The 25,286-nt window shown below is 45.4% G+C and overlaps 1 protein-coding gene across 5 annotated transcripts in view; it reads left to right on the forward strand.

The window, feature by feature from the left end:
- The window catches only part of znf536 (zinc finger protein 536), a 183,489-nt gene that overhangs the window by 116,368 nt on the left and 41,835 nt on the right, over positions 1 to 25,286 (forward strand). For 4 of the 5 annotated variants that reach the window (XM_029721873.1, XM_029721874.1, XM_029721876.1 and 1 more), the window contains 2 exons: positions 5,154 to 5,321; positions 11,696 to 13,318. In XM_029721873.1, the coding sequence (XP_029577733.1) occupies positions 5,154 to 5,321; positions 11,696 to 13,318 (1,791 nt within the window). The remainder of the gene's footprint in view (positions 1 to 5,153; positions 5,322 to 11,695; positions 13,319 to 25,286) is intronic. The other variant, XM_029721877.1, reaches the window with a different exon arrangement.

A 25,286-nucleotide genomic window follows, 5' to 3' on the forward strand; every position in this document is an offset into this window, starting at 1 on the left:
TGGTGAACAGTAGATTTAATCCGCAGTGTTTTTCACAAATTGTTATTATCATAATCATGATTTCATATCTGGTTTAATCTCTCTCGCCAGTCTGTGTGGACTTTGCTGGCTCATATACAGTGCATGTATGCACATAAGCAACTCACTGCCAAGGCAAAGCCTAATCGTTATTATACTAATCAAATCACTGCTATTTATGTTATATTGACAATGGAAATAAGACAGAATGATTTCTGTTAATATATAAATGAAGGGTTCAGTCATGGCGCTGCTTGGAGCAAGAAAACAAGTACCCGGCTGCCGACATAGACAAAAGCAGCCCAAAATAGTTGTTTATCAGTAGCTGTGAAAATGTTTTATTAGGGGACTGCTGAACACCTGCCTTAAAATGTCGTTTCAACGTCTCCCGAATGCCATTTTGCTTAATTGACTTGGAAATGGCCCAAATGTATTGCTGAATGCGGTCTAATTAATATTAATAATAAATGCCATTATTAACATCAAAGAACATCTGGTGCCCCTGTTTACCCGCGTGCCTTATATGTAGCACATTTTGCGGCTGTTTCATCTCACAAACATCATGGGGTAAACACTTTCTGAATTTCTTATTAATTGTATTTTATTTCATTTTGTTACACAGGGCCACCGATAGCACCCTATGCCCAAGTGTTAGTGGGTTCATCTCATGTGCCTGTGGTCTTTTCCTGGTCTGAAGCTGGTTGCTGTGATACCTTAGAGGGTTCTGGGCCCCTGGTGTACTCCCATTCCCTCCCCCCAAAAAAGTGTTTTCACTAGCATCTGCATAGTGGTCTGCATTAGGAGTTTTGTGCCCATAAATCACACACTAAATAACTTTAATCAAAACTTTCATTAAGTAGTCCTTGTCAGGTAGTAAAAGCAGGGATAATGCAGTGGTGTTTAATGATAATTGGTGTTTGGTTAATAAATTCGACGAGTTCGGATGACTTTCTAGCAGTGGCTAGAATGCTAGCCTCAGCAGTGTAACTAAACCTCAAATTGATTAACTCGCATGAACCAGCCGTTCACAAAGATGGCACCCGTCCAAATTAAAAAAAAGAGAACAGGGGATCAGCCGGATGGTGTTGTGTTGCTCCGGCGTAAGGAAATCAACTCCCCCCGGGCGCATTTTTAAAAGCCTAATGCCTTTCAAATGATGTCATCACATTTTACTTGCTCTCTCTTTTTTGTTGAAATCCACACGTTTCCTTACCGTCGACAGTAGTTACATAGAGGGAGAGGGCACTGGCTCTGACAGAACACAAGATGCGTTAGAATAATGGAGAGAGAGAGGGAGACATCTTGTGTTCTTATGACACCCTTTTTTTATTCTTTTTTTTTGTTGTTGTTGTTGTGTGCGAAAGTGATATCACTGTAATCAAAACCACAGAACAATTTAGCCTGGAAGTGTGATTGAAAGAGCACCATTAAGGAAGAGGCCTTTTCCCTTCAGTTATTTCTTTGTTGTTGTTGCTTTCTCCATTAATGGGAACAGGGTGTGGTCCGTCTGGAGGGGCTGCCTCAGAGGACAGACGCACAGACACGCGCACACACGCACACACGCACACACACACACACACACACACACACACACACACACACACACACAGGTGCGGGTGTTGTATGTGTCGGTGGGCTCCTGTGGCACTTCCCCCTTGGTTGGTTGAGGAGTTGTTTTATTGTCACTAGCAGAGCTCCTGGTGTCAGAGCTGTAGTGCAACAGACAGCAGCCAGAATGACTGATACTCATCCTCCTCCCAGATGGCCTGTACAACTCTGCTCCAATCTGATCTCAGCCCCTTTGTTCTGTTATGTTCCATTACATTTGGATGAGCCCAATAAAATCAGAGCTGGTCTCAAATCAGAAAGTCTGAATTATATATGCGTGTGTGTGTGATATTATTCCACTGCAACAGAGCCTGGATGTGTCACTTTGTATGTAACTGGAAAAGCAGTGCGTGTTCGGATAAGAGTACAGAGTAATAGATTAGCCAAGGAAAAATAACAAGCCACACAATTGCAGTTTGCAGTGTGTACTAAGATAAGTACGGCAGTACTGGGGATGTTTAATTCAATTGTGCCATTTTATTTATTAGCACTACTTGCTTGTTAAATCAATAGCAATTGTAAAAATGACATTGATCACTAAGACATGACAACAGTGAAAGCATCTGACCGTATCCATGTAAGGCTTTTCACTCACCTCTGGGTAATATTAACTTGAACTAAGCTAACTTAACGCATTAGACATATATAACACTGGCTGTGGCCTAACGGTACACTAACAGTGTGTGCACTATACTAGTCTCTGAGAGATGATGGTAGCAGGATTTAACAGGGTAATAGATGAAGCCAGTGGCTTGCCTGTGACAATCAATTTTAATGTTGTGTCTCTTACAGATTTTTTCCTTTGCATAAAAAGGAGCAAAGCAATGGAAAATCAATACATGGAGAATAGTTATAGGTGGCGAGTTATCGAGAATCTCTCTGTCCCAGACTCGCTCCTCTGAAAGACCACATGTAATATATGAGGTGACCTTCAAATGTCATAAATGTGTTGTGCAATAAACTGTCAATATTTGTGGTTATACGGCGCAGGATGACTTTTACAGTAATTGGAACAGCCCTATTAAAAGCTTGGGATCAGTCAGCTGATTAAGGACAACCACGCTGGACGCCTATCGTCTCTCTCTCTCTCTCTCTCTCTCTCTCTCTCTCTCTCTCTCTCTCTCTCTCTCTCTCTCTCTCTCTCTCTCTCTCTCTCTCTCTCTCTCTCTCTCTCTCTCTCTCTCTCTCTCTCTCTCTCTCTCTTCTCTCTCTCTCTCTCTCTCTCTCTCTCTCTCTCTCTCTCTCTCTCTCTCTCTCTCTCTCTCTCTCTCTCTCTCTCTCTCTCTCTCTCTCTCTCTCATATACACACACTACATGAACAGATACATTGAAGTTTTGGTGTGTGCGTGTGTATTTGTTTGCGTGCGAGTATATAGCGATTGGGAACATTCGTTATTGAAGGACTGTTAAATGCTGGGAGAGCATCCTCTCCCTGGTACAGGATCACTATTAACCCTGCCACACAGAGGGCCAGAGGATGAGGCGGGCCATAAGCTGTGTTTTTAGGGGTTTAATTCAACTCCATCTGGGGTGGACAGGTGGAGCTGTGTTCGCTATATGAGAGGAGGAAACTTTGCCAAGAGGGGATATGTCAAGTGGTGTAAAATGTGTTTGTGGAGAATTTGGTTACAGTACGGTATGTGTACAGATGTAGGATCTCAAGGCTCTGCACACATTGTGCCGAATGGGGATCTAGCGTTCGTCTGTCGATCGTCTGTGCGCTGTGCTTTAGGGACCAGCAGCTGGAGACTTCTGAGTGCCGGCGTTTTTCACGTGATCCTGCATGTAAAATTGGTGTGCACATTACACTCCGAGGTGGTAAGTCCTCTCGGCCAGCAAACGCTATTGTTGTTTCTGAGCCCTTCATTTGAGCCAGTTTCTTACAGCAGGAAAATAATCCTGCAGCAACAGGAAATGTCAACTGTTATGTGGATTATAATTAATGCACATTTTTGAAGCAGTTGATACATTTTTCATAAGGGTAAAGTGGAAACTACAAACTGTAGAAGCCTTTTTTTAAACCTCAATACACTACAAGTTTAAAAGTTCCTGCGCTGCGGGAAAGTTCTCCTGCAACAAGGTGATCAAATTAAGATCCTACATCTGTATATGGACTGCAGACATGTTGGGAGTATTGATTGAAAAAGCCTTGTGTCTGTGCATTGGTTCGGAGAGGGTGGGTTTGGAAGGGTCACATGCGGATCAGAATTGGGTGTACAGTATGAACGGGGCCATGCTTGTTACAGGTAAGGCTATGTAAACTGTTCAACACTGTATGCCTGTTGCCTTGGGGGGGGGGGGGGTCACATCCACATAAATACAATAGTACACTGTACGTTGGCAGTGTGGGTGTAGAATCATGTGATCAGTGCCAGCAGTAGGAGGACTTTCTGACTTCAGTCTTGCTTTTCTTTAAACCTTATTTGACTCTTAAAGAGGGTGGAATGGGGTGGGGAAGAAAATAAAAGATTTGGCTACTGGAAGAAATGCTTTTGATTGTGATGCATGGTTGCTTTAGTGGGCTGCTCCATTCAGACGCTCTCTCTCCCCACACGCATACCATGTCATGTGCCGGACTCAAGAAAAAAAAGAATAAAACACAAGCAGCAGATGTGGACCAGAGATTGCTTCTGGGGGGGGTGATGGGGTGGAGCCATAAACAGAATACTTTATCTTACTGTAAACTGGTACTTCTTCCTGCTTACCCATGATGCAACAGGGTATGTGGTTAACAAGGCTGTTATGTTGGCATTGGGCTCTGGCGTTCACTCCACCTCATCGGTCATTCTGCTTGACTAGAGTGTAGCTTTCATAACACATCGGAGCTTGCAAGGACTTCTTGAGAAACCATCTCCACAGTTAGCCGGTCATGTAATGAGGTCATGACCCATATAAACGCGTGAGATAACATCCTCACCTTATGATTGTGCTGCCGTCAACTCTTTCCAAATCTATTTCAGTTCCTCCTGAGATTCGGGTGATTATGTGGAGAGCAGTTGTTGGTCTCCACACGTCTCTGCAGTATTAGTGGCAGTTCAAGCAGGGCGGGGTCACTCTTATCACCCTCTCGTATCTCTGACAGAAGCGATGCTACCTGTCAAAATCAGGGCGCTACGGAGACGCGTTAGCCCACTGCTGACGTAGCCGTTTCTTTTTTTTGTATTGTTCATTTCAACACAATCCGCCATATGTTACCAGAAAATGAGGATAGCGGGGATAAAACATTCCGACGGGAGTGGGAGAGTGTGGAGGGGGTCGGCCCGGTGTTTCTAAAGGAGCCTGAAAGCTTATGAACTGTCAGCGTTCTGTCAGCTTGAAATGGGGGGGGGGGGGGGGGGGGGGAATAGCGGCAAAACGTGAACCCATTGATGTGTTTTACTTTGTGTGGTGTTAGCAGATTTGGATGGAAAAGGAGGACAAAGCAAAAGTGAAAGTGTGTTTTCTGACATGGTGACGGTTTGACGTGACACTCACCGCTCCTCCTTTGTGTGTGTGTGTCTGTGTGTGTCTCTCTCTTGTTGCTCAAGATGTCGGGGATGACCTGGGGAAGACAGCAGGGAGTGTTCAGCAGGCCCCCTCCCAGCACAGGGACAGGAGCCTGGGCTCGGCCATCAAGGACTGCCCCTACTGTGGGAAGACCTTCCGCACCTCCCACCACCTCAAGGTCCACCTGAGGATACACACAGGTCAGTGGAGTGAGTTCCCCTTGGATATTACTGCCATCACCGTTCTCCCTTCTGCCACACCGCTCTCTGCCTACAACTTGAGTCAACCCCATTTGGCCATGTTCGATACCATTGGCGAGGGCAGTTATTCAAAGCGCGCAGCTGTTTCCTGGAAATATGCTGTAATTAATGGGACAATGGCATTCAGTGGTTCACAGTAGCTACTGTTCTAATCTTAGCCGTATCTAACAAACGAGTGTCAAAATATATCTCTACCTGGTCCCATTGAGAGTAATGGTGTGGACACGGTGTCCACTGGCCAGAGCCAGAGCAGGCTGTTATACCTCACTACACTGCAAGGTAGAAACGCCCCAGTAAATATCCAGGCTAATGTCACATGTAGGCCGTTCTAAGGTCGCCTTAGATCAAGGACATCGGCTCAGCTAATTGTCCAAACAGGCTACTCTGACATCCTACTTGCTGCGTATGCTACAGCATGGCTTCTACACTATATTTCTGCATCGAGTGTGTTTTGTGCATACCTTGTAGCTTTGGAGTACTTCTTGGAATGTAGCTTAGAGTACTGTACTGGACCACCTGTGAAAATCCATGGCATAGAGCTATGAGTCAGCCCATATCAGACCCAAAAGAGCATGACCCTAGAAATGAGTGTTTAGCATTTCTTCAGAGCTGTGCTCTAATTACTTGGCTGAGGGGAGAGCTTGAGTGTACGCCCTAGTGACAGTCTACTACACTATGCTACAATACCTCTTCATTCTGCATTGCTTTCTCTCTTTCTCAGATTAGGCCCGGGAATGACTAAGTACATCCTGTGTACTCATGGAGACCTCATGGTATTTAGCACTTCATTTCTTATCAGCCTCTGTTCTTGTTCTACATTTAACTGTGAATGCTCTCGGAGAGAGCGTCTGATGCCCTGACCTCTGTATCTGAAGACACCATTTTACAGTCCCCCCCCCCCCCCAAAAAAAAAATGTCATCCTTAAGTGCCAGTAAAGGCATGGCTCAAGCCTTCAGAACTTAAAATGGAAATCTCTTGCAGCTGAGGAAATCAATGCTTGCTTTTTTTCCCTCTCTTTTTTCGCCATGCACTTAAAAAGAGAGAAGGGAGACCACCCAAACTGTGCCCCCCTCACCCCCCCTTTAATAAGGACCACATACCTCTGGTCTGGAGGGGAATTAAGGAGCCAGCGTAGCTCGGCGTAGCGCAGGAGCACTTGTGCACTACCATAATTAGGATCTTTGTGTAAAATAGCACATCCAGGTCAACGAGAGGAGCCTCAACCCTGATTCTGCAGACCTCTCTGAATACCTCGCCGTCAGTAGAGGGGCCGGGGACAGGACGGGGGAGCATGGAAATCTGTTACCTAACAGAGGGGGGGCTGAGTTATGTCCTGCTTTGAGTGGTACAGTAAGGGTCCCCAGAAGGGCCATATTTCAGCAGAGAGGAAACAGAGGCCTCATCTCAGGCCCTCCGTTAACTCACTCAGTGCAGCAGGCCAGGCCAGGCCCTGCGTAAGCACAACTCAACATGGTCACTTCAGACACAGAAACCGTCTGATGTATCTACAAGGTGTTGCCCTTTAAATCACTCGTACATTATCAGATTGACTTCAGGTCGAAATGGTTCTGATTACATCAAGGCGAGGACTTTTACATCCAATGAAGATTCCTCCTTGATGGCAAAACAGTGGAACTCGGAGATGACATAATGCATCCTTCATCCTAATTCAGTCTGAACAGCACAATGGCATTGCTTACTGAGAGGTGCTCGCATTGTGCAACACAATGTTAGATTAATGACTCGCTAACATTTTGTTGAAAGGAATGAAGTGAATTTAAATTTCTCTAAAAGTTAAAGAGCTAATGTTACAGTATTAATTTCCTCTTGAACAGTGAGTGGGAAAATATCCATTAGTGAAATTAACCACAGTTTCTAGGTAGCTAACATTGTGCAGAATACAGTGTGGGGCCACAGTTAATGAACACTGCAGTGGGTGATATTTCATTATACAAATTAATGCTCACATTTTAATGGGAAAGTCACATAATGAATCTAGGCTTCAGTGACAGCAATTAGAGACACAGATTGTCCCCTTCTGGACAAGGCAGTATTTAGCAGTAAGCAGCTGTGTGTAAAAAATAAAAAGGTCTTGGATCTTGACAATGGCTATGCATAACTTTAGGGGAAATAACCAGTGGAGTTTCCACTCACCTTTAAACGGAGACAAGAGAAAGAGCCAGGCCTCGCCCATGTCACATAACCTTAACCTCACCTTGCAATCAGAATGAATCAATGGGGACCCATGATCTTGCTCTCCATTTCTCTCCATCTCTCCCGCTCTCCATTTCTCCATTTCTTTCTCACCCTCTCCATCTCTCCGCCTCCCCTCGCTCTCCCTCCCCTGTTATTTCCCTTTCTCGTTCATGAACAGGTTCAATGCTAACATTCCCTACCTTTTTCCAAAACTAGTACCTCTTTGCGTGTAGCAACACTACTGTTTATTAACACACATGTTGATGTTTGTTGCTAACCAACAGCCTTGCTTATTAAATGCTATTTAACAGCGACTAAAAGGCTAGGCGTTTGGATCCGGTTCCTTTCCGAAGGGTTTCCCAGTTCAGCCCGGATAAGATTTGAATAACAGCACTTCTTCCAGTGCAAACCGCCTTTCAACGTTACGTAAAGCCATATGGAAATGTATCTTAAAGTATGTCATATCTATTAACTGTTTTAATTGCCCCTCTGTAGCGGCTCTGGGTGTTTATTCTGAGTGGTTACTATGGAGCTGTGACGAAGCATCCAAATCCAGATGAAATCTGTTGGAGTCGAGGAACTGCTTAAAGAAGTAGAGCAACAAAAAAAACTCTATGTCCCGGCACTGGGAGGATGAACACATCGATACATTGAAACGTTATAATAGTTGTAATGGAAATCTATTTTTCCTTATAGTACTGTGGCAGGTGACCGTTAAATAGTTTGCCCGGGGTATTTTATGAATTTGTGTTTCCATTTTTTGGTTTCCTTGATTGTGTTAATATATTTTCTTGACTGCAATTTTTTTTTTTGGGGGGAGAAGCGTATATTTCTAAACAATGGCGAATGATCATTCCTTTCTTTTGTGCCATGGAGATCCGTTGTGTTCCGCAGAGGTTGTGCTGTTTGCGCTGATATCAATTAAAAGTGGATTAACGGGTACGTAATGACCTTTAGCAGTAAATTGTGTGTAATGTTGCAAGGCAGGATACAGTATATTCCCCAGATATCACACATGCCCCTGACGAATGATTGAGCAGATGTCTTAGCGAGTCCAAATGGTCCACAAACACACACACACACACATACACACACACACACCACATTTACGGTATACATTTCCCAGCCATGTGTACATTGATTACTCGTCAAGGTTTGTTTAGATAGGTATCATATGTTCAGTTATATTCAGTGGTGTTGTGGAGGATAAAGGTGTCTGCTAAATGGCAGATTTTATATTATTATTATATTAAATGCAAGTAAACGTAGTTTACCCACTTTAGTTTTTTTGCCTAACAGTTTAGCCACTTTTTCTGGAAAAATGCATTGAAAGTATAAGAAGCGTTACTTTATTCACCACGACCGGCGATCAGAGTTTAACCACCTATTTATTTACAGTACCATTACATCACTGGTTACATTCAGATGTCTGAAGCCCAAGATGAAGCATGTCTTCTTATGCTGTTTAATATTTGGATGGTGGTGTTGATGCCCATCGTTAACCAAAAAAAACAGATCACTCTAATTTCACTCTAATTTTGGGCCTAGAATATAATTTTGTCCAGTTAAAGGAATTGAGAATGATCATTTGCATCAGGGACGTTTCCTTATTAAATCAGCCCAAGCCCCTGTTATCCTGCTTAGAGGATAAGCACTTATTGGGTTAAAAGCTCATCTCGCATGGTTTATTTTAAATATACGCTTCAAACTCGCTCTTGTGTAAAAGAAAATAACACGGTACTCTCCCTTTCTCTCTCGCTCTCTCCCTTTCCCTCTAATTTTCTTTCTCTCTCTCTCCGGTATCAATATTGTATTGAGTTTGTATTTGTGGCCCTTTATTTGAGAACTGTGTAGTAGGTCTGCAGATCCTACAGTCTTTTTCTGGAATGGTGCCCTCCAAATAATGATAAATTACTTGAGCAGTATGCCATTTGCTAATTATATCCATGATTTACTACAGAGCGAGACTTAAATCATTCAATTCAGTCTTGCGTAACAATGCAAAAAAAAAAAAAAAAACGGGGAAAAATGGTTTCCATGTGTATAATCTAAACATGGTATAGCTATATATACACATACACAGTACTATATATACACACACACAGTACTATATATACACACACACAGTACTATATATACACATACACAGTACTATATATACACACACACAGTACTATATATACACACACACAGTACTATATATACACACACACAGTACTATATATACACACACACACACACACAGTACTATATATACACATACACAGTACTATATATACACACACACAGTACTATATATACACACACACAGTACTATATATACACACACACAGTACTATATATACACACACACACACACACACACAGTACTATATATACACATACACAGTACTATATATACACACACACAGTACTATATATACACACACACAGTACTATATATACACACACACAGTACTATATATACACACACACACACAGTACTATATATACACATACACAGTACTATATATACACACACACACACACACAGTACTATATATACACATACACAGTACTATATATACACACACACAGTACTATATATACACACACACACACACACAGTACTATATATACACATACACAGTACTATATATATACACACACACACAGTACTATATATACACACACACAGTACTATATACACACACACAGTACTATATATACACACACACAGTACTATATATATACACACACAGTACTATATATACACACACACAGTACTATATATACACACACACAGTACTATATATACACACACACAGTACTATATATACACACACACAGTACTATATATACACACACACAGTACTATATATACACACACAGTACTATATATACACACACACAGTACTATATATACACACACACAGTACTATATATACACACACACACACACACACACAGTACTATATATACACACACACACAGTACTATATATACACACACACAGTACTATATATACACACACACAGTACTATATATACACACACACAGTACTATATATACACACACACAGTACTATATATACACACACACAGTACTATATATACACACACACAGTACTATATATACACACACACAGTACTTGACAAACATTCTTCTATTCGGGACTATTTACAACATCCCTTGCTCTTCACATATTTAGCTGTAACTTATTCAAAAGAAATGCCAGGAACATTACTATGTCAAAATGTCAAGCTTAGAATTATTGTTTTTTTCCTTATTGTTTTTTTATTCCAAATCTGGCTTTGGTTTAAAATGTATTGTAATTGCGAACAGGATGCATTTAATGTTAAGATACTGTTAGTAATTTATCTCTCCAAAGGTAAAGGAGATCCACTTTTCTGGCAAAAATCATGATTGCATTTTACCTTTCAAGAATATGTATGAATATTTATATACACCGTTTATTTAGGTAGAGATGTTGTAACTGCATTGTAAGTCAAATTATGCAACTACCACCATACTACGACCGTGATATACAGACACATGTTTTCCATATGTACATTCTTGCTCATTTGTGTCAGTTAAAGTCTGTTTTAGTTTCATATGAAGGGACTGCATCTTCCACTATTTGGTCCAAATAGCCATAGAGCCATTCAACTGGGACGGAATGGAGCGCTTCTTCTCTGTGAATGGTGATTTATGATAAACTGCAAATAGAGAACATCCTAGAAATCACTGTCTCATCGCCAAGGCAGAGGCCTGTCAGCGAACAAGGCCAAGAGAGAGAGACCCACCAACACCCCCCCACCCCCCCAATGCAAACAGAGATAACATCGAGACAGTTGTGTTGTCAGTTGAAAATATTATCTCTTGTGGTGGACTGAAAGCAACATATGGTGAAATGGTTTTTATTGTGTTGACATGAGTGATGGCTCACTTGGCGGAGCTGGATCGACCCGTATTCAGATGCCAATCCCCGAATGGAGCCGAGGAGCTGTTTGCTGAATGCAGAATTCTGTTGAATGTTGGTTATCACTGAGATCACTGTGTTCGCTTTCACTGTTGTTTCCTGTCTTATTCATGTCCTGTCTCTCTCTCCCTTTTTTCTCACTCTATCTATCTATCTTTCTTACAGGAGAGAAACCCTACAGGTGCCCTCACTGCGACTACGCAGGCACCCAGTCTGCCTCACTGAAGTACCACCTGGAACGCCACCACCGTGAGCGGCAAAATGGCGGCGGCCCCTCCTCCGGACACGCCCCTCTCTCTGAGCACAAGGAAGAGCACGGCAAGGGTGGCGTCTTCGCCCGTCCCGATGTCCTCCGCGGTGTCTTCAAGGGCATGCCCTCCAGCCTAGACTTCAGAGGGGGACCGTTGCACCCCCACCAGTGGGCCCCTCCCGGTATGTTGTCTCCCAGGGAGCGTGAGAGGGACAGAGAGCGTAATGGCCTGGGATCTGACACTCTCTCTGAAAGCATGAAGAGCCCAGAGGGCCCCTCCGCCGCAGACGTCCCAGCCAGCTTCAGAGACCTGGGTCGGGCGTACCAGAGCATGGTGGGAAACGGTGTCAACTTCCAGGGCTCCCTGCAGGCCTTCATGGACAGCTTCGTCCTCAGCTCCCTGAAGAAGGAGAAGGAGATGAGAGAGAGCCACCTGCAGTCCCAGCATTACTTTGAGAGTGGTGAGCCCAAAGCCAAGAGGGCTGATACTGGTGAGGAGAAGGCTGAGGCCAAGCCCTCAACGGGCAAGCCTGGGTCCCAGTACGAGCCTCTGGACCTGTCTGTCAATGTCAAGCCTGAAACAGGCTCTCTGCCTGGCTCCTCTGTCACCTTCCAGGACAACGTGGCATGGCATGGCTGCCTCTTCTGCTCCTTCACCACCGCCTCTGTCGAGCTGATGGCCCTACACCTGCAGGCCAACCACCTGGGCAAGGCCAAGCAACGCAAGGAGGGCAAGGAGCACCAGGGAGAGCCCTCCCACTTCCTCAAGGCCAGCATGGGCCCAGCCCACCTCCATGACAGAGACAATGACAGAGAGGGGGAGAAGAGCCAGTCAGCCTGGTCCAACCACATGGAGCCCCACGCCAGCATGGGAGCCTTCCAGAGTGACTTCTATAAGCAGTATGGAGGCATGTATGATGGCTCCCCAAGGACCCCGGGCCTCCAGGGGTTTGGAGCGACATGCCCTGACCCAGCCCTGGAGCAGCAGAGCCAGGCCAGAGAAACAGCTGGGGATGAGCTCTCAGACAAGGCCTCCTGCGGGGAGCTGGAGGACCAGGCCCAGTCTGAGGATGAGGAAGGCAGGGCTGGAGAGCGCTGCCACAGCGCCGAGTCCTCCTCCGCCCAACCAGCGAGACAGCGACCCCACTCTGACGACGAGGAGGAAGAGGAGGAGGAGGAAGAGGACGGGATGGAGCGGGAAGATGAGGACAGTGCCACCTATCAGATGCCGAAGCCAACGCAGGCCGTGTCCCCGGCTAGAGAGGCCCAACGACCAAGGGCCTCCATGGGCCCTGGAGCCCCTTTCCCTCCCCAGTCCCGGCCTCAGCCGCCCCTGGAGAAGCAGTGGCAGCAGGGCTTGGGTCTCCTTTCATCTCCTGGTGGTTCCCCGGGGCTGCTGAAGCCGGAACATGCCCATCTCGAGCAGCAGATGAACATGCTATCCGTCCTGAGGGCCTACAGCTCGGAGAACCTTGCAGCGTTCAACGGCCTTGGAAGCGGCTCAAACAGCGGCAGCATCAGGAGACCAGACGCACCCAGTAAGTGAGCCTGACCCTGCCGCATGGCACCGCCTCTGATCTTATTGTCCCTACATCCACAGACACGCAAACAATGCATGCACACACAAACCCACAGCAACACATTCAATCGTGTGTTTACCTACGCTCTCTAACACTACGACATGTACATTTGCCGACACCACGTTTCATACACACACAGCATCACACATACACACACAGATTCACAATGAAACTCACACACAGAAAAAAGAGATTTGCTCTAAAGTGATTTCAACCTTATTTCAAGCAAGTTTAGAAGCTATTGGAGTGGCGAGTAGCAACAGATTAATCTTTATTACACGTTTATATTAGGGAGACAGTAGTGTCTTCTCTCCCTCCATCCCGGGGAAGGAAATAATCCTTTCTCCCTGAGAGCAGGACCTCAGCTCCCATGTCATCTCAAGCACACGGCGGTTAACTATCTTAGCTCTCATAAAGCCCTCTCCCAAAAGCCCATTACTTTATAAGACCCAAAGATCTATGGGCCTGTGAAAAATGGACTGTCAGCTTTCATGATTCTGTTAAGGTTACAGGCGCTCCTTGAGACTGCTGTTTTTCAGAGTGCCTTTTTTTGTTGCAGTTTCGGTGATAAAAATCTTAGGGAAAAGGAATCTTCAAGCTGAGCTCATAGCTCAGCACTGGGCCAGCCAGTGTAGTTGTACGTAGTAGGGAATGTGAACTACACACTTTAATCCAGAACTCAACTAGCCATATCTGGAGGATTCCATCATTGAATATGTCTCTCACTCGCCTCTCATTTTAAATGACAACATAAATATTAAATATTGCATTTCTTGAATATACTGTAATATTCATTAAATGTCACACACATACGTTATCCGAGGCGTGTTCTCTAGCAACCTGAATTCATTTAGTGTTTAGGCTGATACCACTGCTCATATTCTACAAATATCGAATGGCAAGACAGATATTTTTATTTTGTTAGATAAACAATCCCTTTGCAAATTGATTTAGGATTAACAGACAAAAAAATAGGCCTATTTTCATAAAGTTTCGACATGCTGCAAAATACTCAATATGTTTCCACGAGAAATAGTTTTATGATATGTTTTTGTCTTACTGTTTCCGAAATAATTTAATCAAAGCCCATATTCAAATGAAATGAATAGCAATACTCTTCAGGCGATTGGTTTTCTACGTAGAGGATCAATGTTGTCATCATAAATAGCAGTCGGGTACAAAAATCTGGTACACCAGTGGATCGTGAATACGTGACCCATCATAAAGAAATGACACAATTGTTCATGATTAGTTGACCTTTAGCGCCATGGAAACTATGTCTGTCATCATGGAACCTGTTGAATATTTGACCATCTTAGAGGGTCATTCACAGTGATGAAAATGAGTGGCATTTTTACTTTGTAAGTGCTTTTGTGTTGGAATGTCCTCCTTTAATCGAAAGGCATTTGAAAGCTACCCTTGTGACGTAGTCGCTTTTCAACAGAACCGAGAATGCCTGACCTTTTTTTAGATAAGGCTTTGTCTATGGAACAAAGGGCTTTCTTATGTGTATGTTATTGTCCCCTAGCTCGAGTCAGTCTCTCATTGTAATAGGACCTAGCTGTTGACTATGTACACAGCTCAGCATCATTGATACTCTTTTACAATCTCCTGACCCAAGAGATAACCCACGAAACATAAGAGATTAATATACACTGAGTGTACAGAACATTAAGGACACCTTCCTAGTATTGAGTTGCCCTCAGAACAGCTTCAATTCGTCGGGGCGTGGACTCTACAAGGTGTCGAAAGCGTTCCACAGCGATGCTGGCCCATGTTGACTCCAATATGTCCCACAGTTGTGTCAAATTGACAGGATGTACTTTGGGTGGTGGACCATTCTTGATACACACGGGAAACTGTTGAGTGTGAAAAACCCAGCAGCGGTGCAGTTCTTGAAAAAAAACGGTGCACCTGGCACCTACTACCACACCCCGTTCAAAGGCACTTAAATCTTTAGTCTTGTCCATTCACCCTCTGAATGGCACGCGTACACAATCCATGTCTCAATTGTCTCAAGGCTTAAAAAAATCATTCTTTAACCCGTCTCCTCTCCTTCATCTACACTGATTGAAGTGGATTTAACAAGTGGCATCAATAAGGGATCATAGCTTTCACCTGTATTCACCTGGTCAGTCTATGTCATGGAAAGAGCAGATGTTCATGATGTTTTGTACACTCAGTGTATAACATCAGTGCTCATAATCGGGTTTGTGCGTGTGTGTGCGCCAGTGTTCAAGTTCCCTAGCCCCGGCAGGGAGGCTGAGTGGCTAAGCAGCATGTCAGCGTGTCAGAGCCCATGTAGCTGGAGCTCTTCGTGACCCGGTAACACTCACCTCTGTTTCACCCCTGCTAAATATTCACCATGCGTCTAGTGTTACAGTCACACTCACCTTTACCAGGCACAACAACACCGACCAACAACACCTCGCTAGGCTACATCGGTCTATGAGGCCCTGAGAACCTCCCAAGGAAACCCCTCTAAACCCCACAACCAGGGGTAGAGAAACAGATAGTCACCGGACCCGTCCTAACCCACCTCCCCTCTGTATGCAGTGTGAGTGTTCCGCGGACAGGTCGTTCTCAGTTAAGGTGCACTCATCCTCTGGTTCTCGGCTAGCTAAGCACAGCTGGGTGGAAGTGTTCCAAGCCTGACCCCGCCTCCTTCTCCACCCCCCCACAACGCTCCGTCTCCTGGTGACATCTGCTCCAGAGACCTCTGGTTTACAGAGGTGATGGAATACAGTAAATACAGTAAATACAGTAAACAGTCATTCAAAAACCCTTCGGGAAACATTCTCCAAAGCTTCACAATGTGTTTCCTGTAATCAGGTACAGGTGACGGCAGTGCTGTTAGATATAGAAGTCCCGGTAGATGCATGGAACAGGAGATACTCTCGATGCGTGAATATGTAGAGTGCATGGAGAATAGTCACATCTACCTATCCCGTATAAAGTAGCAGAAAGTCTTCCTTAATAAATCCCACTAGCACCTCCCTTCATCCGCTCCTGATCTCCTTATGGAGGGGTCTTCCATGGGGAATTGCAAGGAACATATTCTCCACAGTTATTTGAGGTGGGGGGTGGCAAGCCGTCCTGAAAATTCAATTCAGAACTGGCAAAATGTGATTATCTGAAGTGGGTTTGCATTAGGTTTGTATGCAAATAGAGCATAAATCATTAATATCGAAATTCTCGCCTGAATTTGGGCTGTCGAGCACATGGGCTGGGCTCGACGGAGAGCTGAGCGTCGTAAGTGGCTCTCTCTTCATTAGCATGCCCAGAGCTAGGGGTGGGTCCTTCACACACACACACACACACACACACACACACACACCCACACACACACTTCTCTAAATATATTAATGGCAAATCAACAGTGATCATTCCATTCCCTCTGATATCTCATTCGAGAGTGATTTCCAGTTGGTATAGTGTGTGGTACGGAGTGTAGTGTTAAGATTGCTATTGGTCCACTGTGTTGTTGAGGTCAGCCAATGTGGATGTGTTTCACACAGTCATTAGAACCACTTGGGATCGAGGCCTAGCTACAGTCGTACACGATTAGGCCTGTACCGTTGTATTACTTAAACAGTGCAACATTTAAAAGTTACACAACAGACTGTACGTCGTTACGGTGCGCGCCTTTCTTTAACACTCACGTGGTCTCTCGTCGGCTGAGATTGGCAGTCTGAAGAGGCCGCATTGCTGAACGCGTGGGTTAGGATCGGGCTTGGGTGGGCACGCTTAGGTGTTGCCGCTGGGGAAAATAGCATAACTCAAAGTGAAGCACCTCTCACAGGAGAAGGAGAGAGATAGGGACAGAGTGATGTATAGAGACCGAAAGCTACGCTCACATCACTTATACGCGCATCTCTGGCTTTCTGCGCACGAGGACACTCTGCGTGTGCCCTGTAGTGTCTGGGCTGCTGTCAACGGGGTTCTTTGTTTGTTGTTGATGATTGTTAGATAAACGGTTATCTTGATTCGTCTGCTTTAGAAAAGTGAACAATTGCTTGTTTGGACAAGTATTAACCAACAACTCAGTGTCACGGTAATGGGGAATAGAACCGTCCGATACCACGGCCAGGCTTTACATTTTCCTCTGTCCTTATCTATTGTTAAGCTACAGGGTGAGACTGGCTCAGTGTAGCTAACAGACAGTGTCATAAAGGTGAGACTGGCTCAGTGTAGCTAACAGACAGTGTCATAAAGGCGAGACTGGCTCAGTGTAGCTAACAGACAGTGTCACAAAGGCGAGACTGGCTCAGTGTAGCTAACAGACAGTGTTATAAAGGTGAGACTGGCTCAGTGTAGCTAACAGACAGTGTCACAAAGGTGAGACTGGCTCAGTGTAGCTAACAGACAATGTCATAAAGGTGAGACTGGCTCGGTGTAGCCAACAGACAGTGTCACAAAGGTGAGACTGGCTCGGTGTAGCCAACAGACAGTGTCACAAAGGCGAGACTGGCTCAGTGTAGCCAACAGACAGTGTCATAAAGGTGAGACTGGCTCAGTGTAGCTAACAGACAATGTCACAAAGGCGAGACTGGCTCAGTGTAGCTAACAGACAGTGTCACAAAGGCGAGACTGGCTCAGTGTAGCTAACAGACAGTGTCATAAAGGTGAGACTGGCTCAGTGTAGCTAACAGACAGTGTCATAAAGGTGAGACTGGCTCGGTGTAGCTAACAGACAGTATCACAAAGGCGAGTCTGGCTCAGTGTAGCTAACAGACAGTGTCACAAAGGCAAGACTGGCTCAGTGTAGCCAACAGACAGTGTCATAGAGGTGAGACTGGCTCAGTGTAGCCAACAGACAGTGTCATAAAGGTGAGACTGGCTCAGTGTAGCTAACAGACAATGTCACAAAGGCGAGACTGGCTCAGTGTAGCTAACAGACAGTGTCACAAAGGCGAGACTGGCTCAGTGTAGCTAACAGACAGTGTCATAAAGGTGAGACTGGCTCAGTGTAGCTAACAGACAGTGTCATAAAGGTGAGACTGGCTCGGTGTAGCTAACAGACAGTATCACAAAGGCGAGTCTGGCTCAGTGTAGCTAACAGACAGTGTCACAAAGGCAAGACTGGCTCAGTGTAGCCAACAGACAGTGTCATAGAGGTGAGACTGGCTCAGTGTAGCCAACAGACAATATCACAAAGGTGAGACTGGCTCAGTGTAGCTAACAGACAATGTCACAAAGGTGAGACTGGCTCAGTGTAGCCAACAGACAGTGTCATAAAAGGTGAAACTGGCTCAGTGTAGCTAACAGACAATGTCACAAAGGTGAGACTGGCTCAGTGTAGCTAACAGACAATGTCATAAAGGTGAAACTGGCTCAGTGTAGCCAACAGACAATGTCACAAAGGTGAGACTGGCTCAGTGTAGCTAACAGACAGTGTTATAAAGGTGAGACTGGCTCGGTGTAGCTAACAGACAGTGTCACAAAAGGTTCCAACAGGGTCATTCAGTGCTGCTATGCCACTCACATTATGATGTCCCTAGGGGCAAGGTCACCTGTCACTACCTCAAATTCTGATGTTTACTGCTAAGAGTGCACAGTAACTTACTGCTAAGAGTGTACAGTAACTTACTGCTAAGAGTGCACAGTAACTTACTGCTAAGAGTGCACAGTAACTTACTGCTAAGAGTGTACAGTAACTTACTGCTAAGAGTGCACAGTAACTTACTGCTAAGAGTGCACAGTAACTTACTGCTAAGAGTGCACAGTAACTTACTGCTAAGAGTGCACAGTATGTTACTGCTAAGAGTGCACATTATCTTACTGCTAAGAGTGCACAGTATCTTACTGCTAAGAGTGCACAGTATCTTACTGCTAAGAGTGTACAGTAACTTACTGCTAAGAGTGTACAGTAACTTACTGCTAAGAGTGTACAGTAACTTACTGCTAAGAGTGTACAGTAACTTACTGCTAAGAGTGCACAGTATCTTACTGCTAAGAGTGTACAGTAACTTACTGCTAAGAGTGTACAGTAACTTACTGCTAAGAGTGCACAGTAACTTACTGCTAAGAGTGCACAGTAACTTACTGCTAAGAGTGCACAGTAACTTACTGCTAAGAGTGTACAGTAACTTACTGCTAAGAGTGTACAGTAACTTACTGCTAAGAGTGCACAGTAACTTACTGCTAAGAGTGCACAGTAACTTACTGCTAAGAGTGCACAGTAACTTACTGCTAAGAGTGTACAGTAACTTACTGCTAAGAGTGTACAGTAACTTACTGCTAAGAGTGCACAGTAACTTACTGCTAAGAGTGTACAGTAACTTACTGCTAAGAGTGCAGTCCAATCAGAATCCTCAGCCTCAGCACCCTCACCCGACTTTTGCCACTTAACCCAGACATTCCAGGGGCATGGAGGGCAGTGGCGTGTTCAGCTCGGTGACACGGGCAGGGGTAGCGCAGGCACTAGGGTTCAACAGGGTCAGTCTGTCAGCGTTAATGTTATAGCACTTGACGTGGAGAAGCAGGGCTGGCACACGAGGATCCAAGGCAAATGTAGCTTCTGACGTTAGAATGGTAAGGCGCTGGTGGTATGTCTACTGTCGAGCATCTTCGGGGAGAAAGGCAGACCGATGGTGGGTGTAGGGGTGCAGGGATATAGGGGTGGGGGGGGGTTGTGTCTCCCCCTCTTGATAATAGTTCATAAGGACATAACACCCCCTGCTGGAATTGCAGAGGAAGAAGAGGGAGAGAAGGAGGAGACAGAGTGGAAAGAATGAACGAGGAATACTGAGAGGTATTTTCGAGTGAGAGAAGGAGACGGATCGTTGTCAAAAATAATATTTCTGGTGAGAAGACGTGTGAATCCACCACGTGGCCCTTTGGGTTTATCAATTTACAAAGCCCCTCAAATGCAGGCGCAGTATGTTCCCGATGCGCGCTGCACAAGTGGCTCATGCCAAGCTCGCACCGCGGGAAGTTCAGGAGGAGGAGTAGGAGGAGGGAAAGAGAGAGAGAAAGAGAAGAAGAAGAAACAGCAAACACAGACACAGATTGCCTGTGTCAGGAACACAAACTATGTAAAAAAAAAAAAGTAAATGTATTCAAGCCTTCTCTGATATTTTTAGCCCTGAGTACAGCCTCCTCTGACAGCGTCGGTCTGCTAGCCTATGCTCGCGGGAGATTTTTCGGTTTCTTGTCAGGGGGTTGTGGGGTTGTAGGGTTGGTTGACTACTTAGTTGTAGCAGTGTTCATGTCACTGGTGGCCAATTACCTCTGTCAAGAGGGAGAGATTTGAAGGCGGCCCTCCCTGTGTGGGACTTGAACCCGCAATCGTAGAGGTTAGACGCAGGGTTGTGGTACTCCTGGGCCTGTCAGCCTCCCCTCCACTACTGAGCAGAGCTTGTTTCAAGCTCAGACCAGATGAATAAAAGGATCATGTGTGTGGGTCCCTCTGAACAGGTTCTTTAAAGTTATTATGATCATTAAAAACATAAGGTGCGTTTCCTTGACTGGGAGATGTCACAGATGTACAGGATCATAGCTGGAATTACAGCTCCGTTACTTTCTCTGTCGAGAAGAAAGCAGGGCTTTGCAGTTCAAACACTTCCTCTCATACTGCGACTCGTACAGTCTCTCTCTCTCCTTCTCGCTCTCTAGTTCTCTTTCTATCTATTTCTCTCTCTATCTATTTCTCTCTCTTTCTGTCGTGCGCACAAACACGCACACATGCGTAATCATACATTAGGATGCTGTAGTGAAATACAGTCTCTGAAACGCACCGCGCACACACGCACACACACACACACACAGATTAAAGCCCGTGTTCTTTACAGCTTTTTCAATTTGCTGCTCAGTAATTACAAAAGCCACCTAATTCATGGACCCATGGACTATTATAGGAAAACAGAGTGAGCGACAGTGATGCCAGCATTCTCAGTCAGAGTCGAAAGATATTTATATATTTTCTGTGTTTTATTTTCTCCCTAACTGTGTAACCCTCTTAATACACTACGATAGGATGAAACCTGGTAATTGCCAATAATACTGTCCTCATCAGGTGGCTAATTATCATTAATTTGGTCTTTGTTAGTCTGTTAGTGTACAAACACAGCCACACAACTCTGACAAGTAGGGAGGGCTGGGTACAAACACAGCCACACAACTCTGACAAGTAGGGAGGGCTGGGTACAAACACAGCCACACAGCTCTGACAAGTAGGGAGGGCTGGGTACAAACACAGCCACACAGCTCTGACAAGTAGGGAAGGCTGGGTACAAACACAGCCACACAGCTCTAACAAGTAGGGAGGGCTGGGTACAAACACAGCCACACAGCTCTGACAAGTAGGGAGGGCTGGGTACAAACACAGCCACACAGCTCTGACAAGTAGGGAGGGCTGGGTACAAACACAGCCACACAGCTCTGACAAGTAGAGAGGGCTGGGTACAAACACAGCCACACAGCTCTGACAAGTAGGGAGGGCTGGGTACAAACACAGCTCTGACAAGTAGAGAGGGCTGGGTACAAACACAGCTCTGCCAAGTAGAGAGGGCTGGGTACAAACACAGCCACACAGCTCTGACAAGTAGGGAGGGCTGGGTACAAACACAGCTCTGACAAGTAGGGAGGGCTGGGTACAAACACAGCCACACAGCTCTGACAAGTAGAGGGCTGGGTACAAACACAGCCACACAGCTCTGACAACATTTACATTTACATTTAAGTCATTTAGCAGACACTCTTATCCAGAGCGACTTACAAATTGGTGCATTCACCTTATGATATCCAGTGGAACAACCACTTTACAATAGTGCATCTAAATCTTTTAGGGGGGGGGTAGAAGGATTACTTTATCCTATCCCAGGTATTCCTTAAAGAGGTGGGGTTTCAGGTGTCTCCGGAAGGTGGTGATTGACTCCGCTGTCCTGGCGTCGTGAGGGAGCTTGTTCCACCATTGGGGTGCCAGAGCAGCGAACAGCTTTGACTGGGCTGAGCGGGAACTGTGCTTCCTCAGAGGTAGGGGGGCCAGCAGGCCAGAGGTGGATGAACGCAGTGCCCTTGTTTGGGTGTAGGGCCTGATCAGAGCCTGAAGGTACGGAGGTGCCGTTCCCCTCACAGCTCCGTAGGCAAGCACCATGGTCTTGTAGCGGATGCGAGCTTCAACTGGAAGCCAGTGGAGAGAGCGGAGGAGTGGGGTGACGTGAGAGAACTTGGGAAGGTTGAACACCAGACGGGCTGCGGCGTTCTGGATGAGTTGGGCTGGGTACAAACACAGCCACACAGCTCTGACAAGTAGGGAGGGCTGGGTACAAACACAGCCACACAGCTCTGACATGTAGGGAGGGCTGGGTACAAACACAGCCACACAGCTCTGTCAATTAGGGAGGGCTGGGTACAAACACAGCCACACAGCTCTGACAAGTAGAGAGGGCTGGGTACAAACACAGCCACACAGCTCTGACAAGTAGGGAGGGCTGGGTACAAACACAGCCACACAGCTCTGACAAGTAGGGAGGGCTGGGTACAAACACAGCCACACAGCTATGACAAGTAGGGAGGGCTGGGTACAAACACAGCCACACAGCTCTGACAAGTAGGGAGGGCTGGGTACAAACACAGCCACACAGCTCTGACAAGTAGGGAGGGCTGGGTACAAACACAGCCACACAGCTCTGACAAGTAGGGAGGGCTGGGTACAAACACAGCCACACAGCTCTGACAAGTAGGGAGGGCTGGGTACAAACACAGCCACACAGCTCTGACAAGTAGGGAGGGCTGGGTACAAACACAGCCACACAGCTCTGACAAGTAGGGAGGGCTGGGTACAAACACAGCCACACAGCTCTGACAAGTAGGGAGGGCTGGGTACAAACACAGCCACACAGCTCTGACAAGTAGGGAGGGCTGGGTACAAACACAGCCACACAGCTCTGACAAGTAGGGAGGGCGGGGTACAAACACAGCCACACAGCTCTGACAAGTAGGGAGGGCTGGGTACAAACACAGCCACACAGCTCTGACAAGTAGGGAGGGCTGGGTTAGCTCAATGCACTAAGACACCTGTGCGTGTGCTAACGGCCATGAGAGGCTGTCTCACACTGATGATGTGTGCTGAAATGAGTGAGATTGTGTTTAACACTAATGACATGCACTAATGTCAACGAGAACCTGTCTCACACTGATGAGCCCTTCTAAAAGTAGTGAGTTGACGAACTACCCGACTGGGAGCAACGCACTTCCTTCCCTGCATGGGTCAACCCAATAGATCCCTGACCATTTTCACTGCTCCCCCCCGTACAAAACACTGGTGAGATCAGCCTTCTGTGGATCGTTCCCACACCCATGGACTCTTTATTTGAAAACATCGCTGGAGGGGAAAGTTCTCCCACGATTAAGCTGTCTTGAGGATGTCGGTTTCTCTGAGTTTCTTAGGCGACAGACAGCGTTGACGATACTCTTTTTGTGCATTGTGCAGTGTGAGATGACGAGTTGACGGGTGAAGCGGAGGTGCTATTTCACATGTGCAATATTACCATTTTAACTTGCGCCGAGGTGAATTATCACCTTGTCACTCACCAGTGCAAATACGAGTTTCAAAGAGCAATTAGTTGTAATAGCTGTTGTCAACCCCTCTGGATGATACCTGTTGCTCTCCCTCAGCAGCTGTGGGATCTCTAAAAATATTTCCCCCCCCTGCTAATTTCCCAGATATTAACTCTTCTGTGCTGAAAAGCTTTTGAAAGGCTTCATATTCTCTCCTTCTCTTTCTAGCTCGATTACCTTGATGATATTGGCCTCATCATTTCCTGAAAGTACAGCGAATGAAGTATCAGGTTCACCTCGGAAGAGAGAGAATGAATATCGGATGCTAACAACTACATGACAATTATTCTATTCATTATTTTAGAAGCGAGCGAGAGAAAAAAAATAAAAAAAATTCCAGGCTGGGATCTTGGGAGTTGCAGAAAGTAGCTGTTCCCATTCATACGGTAATGGATGCGTGTGTGTGTGTGTGTGTGTCTCTGTATGTGTGCATTATATTCAATATAACAAAACATAAAACAATGGGTTATAAATTGGCCTTCCAACCCAATATACCGCATTTGATATGATTTTGCTTTCCATCTTGTTATTTCGGTGTTTGTTTTTCTCACTCCTGTAAGACTTTGTTCAAATTCGAGATATTCCTCTTAGCGCCGGGGTTCTCTTCCCAAGGCGCCCTTAGATGTAAGGAGTCGGCCTCGGAGGGGTTTGTACTGATAAAGTAACTCTTCCTGCGAGAGCGCAGGTACACCACGCGCGCAGCACAAACATAATAAGCGCACTTACACCGCCAGCCGACACATAATGAGAGAATGCACAGGAACTTCAATGACAACAGAGAGAGAGAGACGGGGAGAGCAGGTACAACGAGAGAGAGAGAGAGAGAGAAAAGAAACTATGTCACCTTTTATTCGCTCTATTATTCAACATCAATGGTACCGTAGCGTGATGCTAATGAAGAAAAAAAAACACACTCAATAACACAAGTATAGACAGATAAGCAACAGAGGTGTTTTTGAAAAGTATACTGTGGCAATTAGGGACAAATAACTAGCCTTATTTCCGGTCTTGTTGTCTTGTGAAGGATGAACCAGACCACTAAGCCACGTTTGATTTTAAACATTTCAACAACAAAAAAAAGACGTTTCACGAAGAGGGAAACGTTATTGCCTAAAGAAATAAGCCCACATTATAACATTAGCTGTAAAAAAAAAAAAAAAAGCACTTAATTCCTCTGTAGAGATGGAAATAAACAGCACCCGCTTTTGCATTGTTTCATGCAAATCCCATAGACTGGATTTAGAATGGTGCATTGTTTTTTGGGGGGGAGAAATATGGGGGAGGTGGACTAGTTGTCGCTCTAATTACAGTCATTTAATCAGGATTACAAAGGTTACCTAGGATGAGGCTATAAGAGAGGCAC

Source organism: Salmo trutta, chromosome 29 (assembly GCF_901001165.1).
Source record: "Salmo trutta chromosome 29, fSalTru1.1, whole genome shotgun sequence".
Classification (NCBI taxonomy): domain Eukaryota; kingdom Metazoa; phylum Chordata; class Actinopteri; order Salmoniformes; family Salmonidae; genus Salmo; species Salmo trutta.